The sequence below is a fragment of the Patagioenas fasciata genome, chromosome 14 (genome assembly GCF_037038585.1).
Source record: "Patagioenas fasciata isolate bPatFas1 chromosome 14, bPatFas1.hap1, whole genome shotgun sequence".
In the NCBI taxonomy this organism is placed as follows: domain Eukaryota; kingdom Metazoa; phylum Chordata; class Aves; order Columbiformes; family Columbidae; genus Patagioenas; species Patagioenas fasciata.
The window spans coordinates 7,343,484-7,354,057 of NC_092533.1; the positions used below are offsets into that span (position 1 = coordinate 7,343,484).

At 49.6% G+C, this 10,574-nt stretch overlaps 1 protein-coding gene across 3 annotated transcripts in view; it reads left to right on the forward strand.

Moving 5' to 3' along the window:
- The window catches only part of FLT4 (fms related receptor tyrosine kinase 4), a 58,899-nt gene extending 49,696 nt beyond the window's left edge, over positions 1 to 9,203 (forward strand). Inside the window, exons 24-30 of one of the 3 annotated variants that reach the window (XM_065848873.2) lie at positions 236 to 347; positions 725 to 824; positions 1,284 to 1,389; positions 2,205 to 2,344; positions 3,012 to 3,135; positions 3,874 to 3,959; positions 5,306 to 9,203. In XM_065848873.2, the coding sequence (XP_065704945.1) occupies positions 236 to 347; positions 725 to 824; positions 1,284 to 1,389; positions 2,205 to 2,344; positions 3,012 to 3,135; positions 3,874 to 3,959; positions 5,306 to 5,522 (885 nt within the window). In that variant the 3' untranslated portion in view covers positions 5,523 to 9,203. Of the gene's footprint in view, positions 1 to 235; positions 348 to 724; positions 825 to 1,283; positions 1,390 to 2,204; positions 2,345 to 3,011; positions 3,136 to 3,873; positions 3,960 to 5,302 lie in introns of all 3 variants that reach the window. The other 2 variants (XM_065848872.2, XM_065848870.2) reach the window with 2 other exon arrangements.
- Positions 9,204 to 10,574: the final 1,371 nt, after the last annotated feature.

Sequence of the window (10,574 nt, forward strand, 5' to 3'; positions counted from 1 at the left end):
TGTCTCCTTTCTTCTGCCTTCCAGCTTGTCATTAATTTACTTTTTTTCTTTATACTCTTTCCTCCTCCTTTCAGTGTCTTCACCCCTTCTTCTGACCTCACCAAACCTCCATTCCCCCAAGGAGAGAGGAGCAGGACTATCAGTTCTAGTTTCCTTTCATACCATTGCTACAAGAAGGGCCATCCTGGGACATGTCCCCACCTGAACGCTTGTGCCTTGACTCTCCCTCTTGCAGGCCCGTCTTCCACTAAAGTGGATGGCTCCAGAGAGCATCTTTGACAAGGTCTACACTACCCAGAGTGACGTCTGGTCCTTTGGGGTCCTCCTCTGGGAAATCTTCTCACTAGGTGAGTGCTAAGGAGGGTCACACACTGCAGAGGGAGGCGGGACCTCTCATTCCACATAGCAGCTTGGTGGGTGAGTCTGTGCAGGAGGCCCTGATGCTCTGCAACACATCTAATGAGTGATGGCAAGAGACATCACAATAGGTAAAAGAAATATGGAAGCCATACCCATCCATGAACAGGGTGATGGGACAGGCCTGCAGAGGTGGCCTCCTGCTCACTGAGGCAGAGGAGCCTGTCTCAGGCAACACCAAGGACTTGGGCTGTGTATGAGAAGTGACTGCATCTCCCAGTGTTTTGGGAGCAAGCGCAGTCTCAGAGGAAGGACTGGTTCCTGATGGCACATTTCATGTTCCCACCCCTCTTTGAACCTCCTTTAGGGGCATCTCCGTACCCTGGAGTCCAGATCAACGAGGAGTTCTGCCAGAGGCTCAAAGACGGTACCAGAATGAGAGCCCCAGAGTATGCCACAGCAGAAATGTGAGTCAGAAACCTCCCATATCCCAGCACAGGGCACGAAAGGCCCCTCCATGGGATGCAAAGACCTTTCAGCCAGAATGGGGGATGACACAATACTCCCTCCACACCAGGCAGCTGCCTGGAGAGCAAGCCAGATGGGTCAAGTGCAGATCAGAGCTATCTAGGAACATCACTTCCCTTGCATACCCGCACTGGGATGGGTCTGTAAGTGGACAATATGCTTTCCTGCTCTGAAGGGTATCAGAGGTGTCCAAATTAGCTCCTTGTGCACTGTTACATTCAGTGCATAATGAACTACACCCCTTCCAGTAAGTTCACATGGTCAATGTGCTGCGGGGTGCCAAGCTTTCCTTCACAGTGCAGGTACCTGCTGTCCCAGTGGGCACCACATGGGTGGGAGCTGCAAAGTGGGGTAGGAGGGAGTTTCTGTGGCATAAAACCAGTATCTCTTCTTGGCAGCTACCGCATAATGCTGAGCTGCTGGCATGGCGATCCCAAGGAGAGACCAACTTTCTCTGACCTGGTGGAGATACTGGGGAACCTTCTTCAGGAAAACGTCCAGCAGGTGAAAACCTCTCTGTGTCCTTGCTCAGCTCCAGACAGGTCTTCTCCTATCGCCAGCTCCCTCTCTGTGCCCTCCTCTGACTCCCTGCCCAGTGTAGGGAGTTTGTGTAGGCCACAGGAATACAAAGGGTTTCCTGGATCTGAGAAGTCTGTTTCCCAGAGCTACTGGTGAGCTCATTTCTGCCTTAGCCCTCTTGCTGGATCCTAATATAGCTCCACTCCTTGCAGGGTGGGTGCCCTCTCAGTCGTCATTCCAGTATTTCCATCCTAATCCCCAGACAATTATTTGAAATTTTTCAGCTGAGTCAAAGCCCTGGCACTCCTGACTCCCACACTCTCACATAATAAAAAACAGAATTTCACCAGGATTTCTGTAACTCTATCGTCAGATCTAAATGTCAGGGCCATGTGAACCAAACAACTGTTGCATTACAGCAATCAGATATACAAATTTCTCTGAAATTATTACTAATCACTGCCATGCAGTAATTCACCAGAACTTTTAATTGCAATGAGCATGCAGGTCTGATTTTAACATTTCCTTGATGTTCCGTTTCATCTGACGATAGCTAAATGCTTACATACGAGTACTGTCTCATCCTGATGTCCCTAATTTTAACCTTTCAGCCCTGGATCCCAGCATAGGCATGACTAAGCCACAGTGATGTGACCCTGGAGCACAGTGCTCTGTCCATGTATTCTTGCAAATTGTAGGTGCCAGAAATATTCCTGCCCAGCTCTGACAGTTTCTGCTCGTAGAGCACTTTCTTGTGGGAAAGTCCTCCTCATAAGGCCACTCACTGTTCTTTCTACCAGGAAGGGAAGGATTACATCCCACTGAACGACTCTCACAGCTCAGAAGATGATGGTTTCTCCCAGGTGCCCTCCTCTGTCCAGCAAAACTCCGATGAAGAGGACTTTGACATGAGGATACGCTGTCACAGCCTAGCAGCAAGGTGAATCCCCCGGAAAGGGCAGAGAGAGCGCAGCAGGCAGCCAGCAGCCTGAGCTGTAAGGGCGCCTGAGGGACACAAGGAGAATCCAATAGCAAGAGGTTGGAAAAATCCCAGGTGATCAGATATGATCCAAGCCTTTAGGCCATAGCATCTTGCTTATAAATGCAAAATCACTTTCCTTTGCTGATGAGAAAGAACCCTTAACATGTAAGCCTATGGCATTCCTTCTTCTGCCTCTAGCTATACTGCCCGAGCATCACATCCCACTAAAGGCATCATGGCCCATCAGGTACATGAGGAAAGGTGTCAGCTGCCCTTATGCTATTGTGGAAGCTTAATTCCACCTGTTCCTAACTAACCCAAGCAATTAGGCCTCAGCTTCTCATCTCTGGGGAACTGATACTTAGGATCTGCATGACATTACTCTGCTTATCCAGAGTGAAGAGGTAATCAGGGTCTGATTCAATCAGAAAGTCTGGGTGCTTCCCACTGCAGAAGTAGTATGGGGTTATGAGTCCTAAGGTGACCCTATTTGTCTCCCAAAATCCACCATTTGGGTCATCTGCCCCTCTGTGTACTGTTGCACAGAGAGGAGGTTGGGTTCAGGTCCTGTTTATTCAGGACATTGACCCTGTTGGTTTTACTGAATACAGTGTGCTTCTGTCAGCAGATACTACAACTGTGTCTCATTCCCTGGGTGTTTGACGGGAGGAAATCAGATCAGGTGTCCATCCAGGATAAAGACATTTGAAGAATTTCCCATGACACATACAATGTACAAGGCACACCCGGTGAGTAGCATCTGAGTGGGGTTGAGCAAGGGGCAAAGAAACGTTCAGCTGTTTCCTGACACCTTTGCTGTTAAGATCATGGGAGGAAGATTGCTCCTATCTAACGTCAGTCTGTCTGTGTCATTTCTGTTCAGTCCGTCCAGTGCTATGCACATGCATTTCTCCACCTGGCACAGCATGTACTGCCTGAGTGTGAAATAGGGAGGTTAGATCTACACGCCAGTACTACAAAGGACCTCAGAGAAGAGCCTGCTCTTCACCCTTCTGAAATCTGTGAACATGGTCTGGTTAACTATACTGAAATCCAGCCAGGACTAGACAAACCCAGAGTGTATTTCTGGAGCTCCCCTATCCTGACCCACACAGCAGTGTGCAGTAGGGATCCTCCTGCCCTCTCTGGACTGGGCTGGTCCTTATATCTTCTATAGTGGCAAAACTTAAGTCATACCCTTAGTCTCAGTCCAGGCAGGGAATACTCTTTTTTTTTTTCCACAAAAGTGGCGCTGAACTGCACACACAAATCCTACCTTTCTTTGTACTTAGCTGCTTTAAGAAAGCAGCTAAGCAAATCAGTTCCAGCAAGACCTTGGAATATGCTGGTTAAGTGCCCCTACTCCTTTTTTTTTTTTTTTCCCATCACAGGTACATGTGATCTCATCTCCTAAATAATTCCTCTTCCCTTCCCACTCTGATAAGTCGACAGGGATATTACTGATAACTCCTGTTGCTTCCTTCCAGGACAATCAGACAGACAGTGGGATGGTTCTGGCATCTGAGGAATTTGAGAGGATAGAAAACCGACACAGAAAAGAAGGTGGATTCAGGTACTCCTTAAGCCTAGCCGCTCAGACCTCCCTGCTGCCAAACACAGACCAGGAGGCAATTCTTGGTGTCTCCCCGTAGGATATAACTCTTGGGGCTCTCAGCAGCAGCAGCCAGATAAGTCCATGCACACATTAACGAGAGGCAAAATGCAAAAAGAACAGACCTGACTGCTGCTTCCTAGGGTTTAAAAATATGAACTGTCCCCATTCAAAGAGAATGTGTCTGTTAAGATAAGGCGGCACAATGGAGCGATGGTGTTATTAAGACTGTTAATGCTTAACGACATTTTTTGGTGAAATGCGTCAGGGCTCATTCAACCAGTGGCAGGTGGAAAAGATGGAAACTTATGTGGCTGCCACCTCCCTTGCCCAGCCCTGACCCGTGTGGCACAGGGCCCCAATGTGGCATTGCAGGGATGGTCCAGGCCTTAGGACTTCCCACATGCCAGTACTGAGCCTGGCAGCTTGAGCTGGCACTCTCAGGGCTGAGGATGTTATGGATGCTTATGTCCTTGCTCCAAACTTGCAAACTGGGCAAAAACCTGTCCAACTCATCTCTGCTTGGTGCCAGAGCAGGCTGGGACCTTGTCTCCAAGACAGTGTGTTAAGCGAATCATGTCAGGTCATCTGTAGATAAGACCAGTCCCAAGCCTCTTCCTCACCTTCTCTGCCTCCCAACATCAGATCAGACTGGTCATTGTGTTTTCCCTTAGCCATAACCCTGTGGCCTCTCTGCTGTTGTATCAGACTGTCTCCTGCTTCTTGTCCTTGTCCTTTTTTCCCTAAGGCATGTTTCTGTTGTCTCCTATGCCATGAGCTACCTGGCATCCCATCTTCTGGAAAACACTTCCCTTAAACTTCCCCTTGAATGTGTCCCTGCCCTCGCTTCTTGGCAGTCACCTGGTACTGGCAGGTGCTGAGTTGTGGTTGCTGTTTCCTCCCACATCTTCTTCACCACCTTCCTTCATTTCCTTCCCTTCATCCTAGCTGTTGGTTTGTATCAGTTTCCGTTATTCCTGCCAGATCTAGGAGCAATTGAGGCAATGTCTTGTCTCTCCCTGTTCACTGGGGCTCCAACCCTTCCCTGGGCTTCCCAAAGATATCTAGAAAAGCAGAAATAACTCTGTCACCAAGTTATGTGCAGATTTTTTGCAAAACATACAGGCTGTGCTTAAATTTAGAGCCAGGCCTGGTGGTGTGCTTTGAAATGGGGGTGTAGGTCCATTCCTGCCTCTGCCCCGTTCATTAGCAGATGATGTTTCCTGAAGCTGCGATCTCTCTAAGCAGGACAGAAGCTTTCCAGGAGTGCTCAGATTGATCTTCTGTGTCTCTCTCCCTCACAGCAGTAAAGGGCCCAGCCAAACTGCAGAGATGCCAGGGGAACAGTCGGACCTGCGGGGCAGATGTCGGCCGTCGTACGGGTCCCAAATCGGAGGGCAGACTTTTTACAACAGTGAATACGGGGAGCTGTCAGAACACTCTGAGGACGGCAGCTGCACCCCGCCTGGAGAGGGAGCCAGTCCCCCCACTCTCCATGCTTCTTTCTTTTCCGAGCAGTACTAATGGCATCAGGCCCCAGAGACGCCTGCCGAGGCGTCACCTCTCACCAGCCAGGCACATCGCTCAGAGCTTCTCCTTCAACCTACGGCCAAACCCAGCAGGGAACCTACCCCGAACACACCAATGTCCTTGGAACCACAGCACGGTGGCCCAAGCAGCACCTCCAGCTGCAGCTTCTCCTTGCTGGGACTGGAGAGAGCACCTCACTGATTCCTCACGTTTCTTTTCTTCCTGTGGTCAGAAAGATGCCTTCTGCCAGCGCATGGGTGCCTGCGTTCAGCACTACAACACCTTCTGCCTAGCATCCAGCCTCCGCTCAGATCAGCTTCCCATTCAGAAAGCCCATTTCAGGTCAGATATAAATAGATCTGTCTTAGTCTCAAGTTTCTTCCTGGTGTGCAGCCTGAATGTTTTTTCCTCAGATTGCTTCCTCCTCCTCTCCTCATGATGTCAGCTGCTGAGCTGCAGAGCAGAATCAAAGGGAAGAAATCCCTAGCGGTATTAGCAGCAAGAGCAGGACATTTTAAAGAGGTGTACAGAGGGATCTCAAGGGATCTTTGTAAATGTTCGTGCACACTGTTCATTCTGGATAGGTGCCAGCCTCTCCGCCTCCTCTGCAAGGAACACCCACACCCCTCTCATCTCTGCTGGGGGAAACCTGTCAATCCGCCTTATCGCCAGGATTATTTTAGCCATCTCAACACATCTAGTGCTGAGTAGATCATCAGATGATGGCTCAAGTCCTCCCAGTGAGATAAATAGCAACTCTTTTTGCAGGCCCTGTGCAAAACAGGGTTTTATATGATCTATGCTGGCAGTAGGTTACTCACAGGTCTGCTGCTCTCACCTTCCTCTTCTCCCAGAGCAGTGCTGAGATCATTTGTTGCTCAAGTGAGAAATTAAAGCATAGTTGTGTTAATTTCTGCTGGTTTTTAAACACAGAGCGAAAACGGGTTGTTTGCTGGGAGGAAAAGGATCAAAAAGGTTGGAAGTGAAATGTTTATTTTCAAGTTGCTGCAAGGGTTTTGGAAACAATGGAAGGAACAGAGCTCCCACAATGAGGTGCCCTTGTGTGTTGGCATCACTGAGCACATGGAGGGCAGCACCTGGCCAGGGCTCGAGCCCCAGCTCTCCTGGATGGACAGTTTTGCAGCGTGACCTTTCCTGTTGCCCTGGTTCTAAGGAGGCACTCTGCCCGATCTGCTCCTCGCCAGTTTCTGTTGTGGAGCCACCAGCACAGTGCAATTATCTCTGGAGGACTACGAAACATTCATTTGCTGAGGAAACATCTCATCACTTCGGCCTTTTGTTTCTGAAAGATACCACATGAATTCAGAGCTCTGGGGAACCTCCACAGCCCTTCTCTACAGATTTCTGTGCTGCTGCCTCACCACTTCCCACTTACTTCTTTCTATCCTGCTCACAATCTGAGAGCTCAGCCCCAGAGTGTGGCCACATCACCGCCGGAGGAGTCTGGGTGAAGAGGCTTGTCTGAACAGCTTGGCATCTTCTCCCACACGCCTGTGGCTGGCAGAGCTCCTTGCACCAGGGCTTCTCAATTGCAGGCCACACCTCTACGCACAGCGCCAAGGGTTTGCTTTGGACTTTAAAAATTGTGTTTCCTGTCAGACATACTGCTTTCCTAAACTGTATTTCATTTCCGGCACAGGTTTTTATGCATTTCCTGACGTGAGCCTGTGAGTTCTTATGGATGACTTTCCCAAGTCTTAATTATAGTTCTCCACACAAGTGTAATGGGGAGATTTATTTAGCACATGGGAAAAACATGCCCATCATTCAGATTCTCTAAGCCTGTGCAGAGCACTCAATGCTCTCCTCCCTTTCCGTGTCAGCAGGATGATATGGCTGTGATTTCCATGGCAAAAAGAGGCACAAAGCTGGACCAGCTTAAGCCAAAATGGCTCAGGATGTGGAATTGGAGACTGCATGTGACAACAAATTCCCTGACTTCTACTGGTGTCCCCTGAAGTTGCCAGGAGCTTAAGCATCTTTAAGTAATTGTTATGACTCAGTAAGAATCCTCTGGCAGGAGATGCTGGAGAGCCAGGCCAAGGGAGTAGGACAGCCAACGGGCTGTAGGACAAACCATATTCTCCTGCCCTCATCTTGCCCTGGTTTTTGAACTGGTGGTTCCCTTGACAGAAGGAAGGTTGTGTGTGCCCCGTGTTGCTGAGGGTTTCCACCGGCATTCATGTGAGTGGAAGGTAACAGAGGGCTAAGCTAAATTCAGGCTGTTTGCTGGGTGATGTGCACCCATAGGACCCAGGCTCTCTTGGTTGCAGTGCTTCACAAAGAGTCCTCTGCCTGGAAACACAGCCCCATCTGAGAGCAAGCCCAACAACGAGGCCTATAAATAAATTGTTGAAAAACGGAATTCCAAGGTCCATATGTGAGGGATAGAAACGCACTAGAAAGCCCGACACTTGCAGCACACCGGCCAGATTCCCCAGCAGAAAGAGGACAGAGGCATCTGAGCACCCTGGCTGGCTGTCAACACTCCTGACCTGCCAGGACAGCTGCACTTTGTCTCCAGGTTCAGCTGTAAACTGCTCACAAACATCCTTGTGGAGCTGGGTTACTTCATTAGAGCCATTGTTAACAATCCCCCGTTTCACTCTGGGGAAAGCACTGGTGTGACGTCTGCTTTTTGAACATTCAAATAATTCGACTCGACGGAAGTTTATTTTCTCTCTTTTGCACCATCTTGGTGGGGGAGGTGGAGTCAGGTCCTGTTGTATCTGCGTCAACAGCATTGCATGAAGATGATAGCAGCAAATGCTGGTTCCTCTTCAGACACTCCTACTGAAGAACAATTATAGTGTGGGATATTGAATAGCTGTTCAGACAATTGTACTTTCACTCTCTTAAAGGTATACTAAAATTAGAGTGTACAAACCTGATACCCTTCTGCACACTCTTGCATTATTTCTGTCGTTTTTTACACTCTCCAGATAAGTGTGAGCATGAAATGAAGCTGGTCTGGTTCGGTTTGAAGGTGTGAAGCAATAGTGCTGTCTGTCTTTCCACAGTGACAAGGGAGTATTTCAACTTTTAAAACCCAGGGTTTGATGTGCCTACTCTGTTCATAGCGTTTTGTTTTGTTCGGGCTTTTTATTGGAACTCAACATTGAAGCTAAGCTATTTATCATCATCCTCCTTTAAAATGACTGTTTCCAGTCTACGCACAGTCTCATTTTTCCTTACAAAGTGTTGGTGTTCAGAGGACATTCCTGCCTCATGAAACAAAGCATTGGGTCCCCTACTTGCAAATACATGTGCATCTCTGAAAAAAGAAAAAAATGTGTATCGAGTAACACTTCATTTATATTGCAATATTTTAACCTGGTACCTGTTGTTGCTACAGCAGCATTCAATGTTTCAGTGGTTTTAGGTTACAACATGGGTTATGCGCGAGTACAAAAGTGTGGTCTGTGTGTGTGTGTTCTGTGGGTGAGTGTTTGGGTGTTTGCATGTGTGATTTTTTCCTACCAGTGAGCGTATGTGAGTGTTTATAACTCACGTTGAGTCTTGTCTCTGGAAGTTCACGGTTATATATCAAACCAGCTTTCTTTCCTCTCCTCCTATAGTACTTGTTATCCTTTTGTCATTAAGGGTTTCGTTGTAATATCTAAATGTGGAAATGAATAAAGTTGTAACTGGCAACTGCTCCCTGGTTCCTGGAGGCCGTGGGCACCGCTCCCCCAGACACCCCAGCAGCCCCACTCTGGCCCAGGCAATCAGTTGGGTTTATTATTTTTACTTTTGTGTCCCTTCTCCCCGCATCCTCTAGGAAACAGCTGGCCTTTGTGGCATTTCCATCCAGGATGAATCTCGGTCTTTTCTCATGAAGAAGCCGGATACACTTTGGTTGAGCTCCCTGACAGGAGCCCAGCGCCCAGGCCTTCGCCCCGCCGCCATGTCCCTCAGCACCGCGCCCCTTCCTCACCGCCTCGGCGCCGGGGTCTGGTTCCGCGGCCTCTCTTTGCCATCCCTTCCCCGCCCAGCGAGACCCAGGGCGGCGGAGCCCTCCGGACACCCCGTCTCCTCGGCGCACGGAGCACGCTCGGCCCGGCCGCCCTGACGAGCCCGCACCGGGCGGAGGTGCCGGCGGTGCCCTGCAGGTGGCGCCCTCAGCCCGGCGGGCAGAGCCCGGAGGGAAGATGGCGGCGGGGCCGTGCAGGGATGTGGAACCTGACGGGAAAGCCAAGGGCGGGTGTGAGTCACGGGCAGCATCGGGGCTGAAGGAAATGTTCCGTGCCCAGGGAGTAAATCCACATAGGGATTTACAGCCGTTTCTCAAGAAGAAAAGTCAGCAGTAGCCAGAGTGAAACCTGAGGCACGGCTCCCTCCTCAGCCCTGTGGTGGCTTGAAAAGACCTCAGTGCCATTTGTCCACCAGAAAAATGTCCCCTGAGGAGCAGCCACTGGTTGCCCTATGCAGGGTGGGGAGACATGGAGACAACCCTTTCAGCTCCAGCCTCTTCATCCAGCCCCACCAGCAGATGGAAGTGGCACAAAGGAGGTAGTTCTTGTGAGGTGTAGTTTTTGTGACATGGCTTCTGTGGCGCATTTTCAAGGCGTAGTATCTAGGAAGGCAGGAGAGGAGCAGCCTCGCACAGAGCAACCTCCCAGCTCCTGCTGCGTGGGGAGGGATGTGGACAGGTCCATGCAGGCAGCCGCTGCGCGTGGATTTGAGCAGCCCACAGGAAACCAGATAGCATGCAACAAAGCCACTTTCTTCTTGTGGTTAGAAAAGGAAACTGTTGTTAAAGAGAGGGTTATTAATCTAAGTCCCGTTTTGCAATATTTCATGGGATTAATATTTATTAACAACATTTGACTGTTTGTAAAATTTCCCATTTTAGCATGCCAGGAGTGAGTAACCCCAAACTAGGTAGGAGTGACCAAATCCTGACCCAGAGGCCATGCTGTTCCTGCCCCAAGAGCCCTCTCAGAACTAACTGCGCACGTGCAGCACACCCCACCTCTTGGCGCACGTCCAGCCCCCTTCCCCGTTTCAGACACTTTTACACCA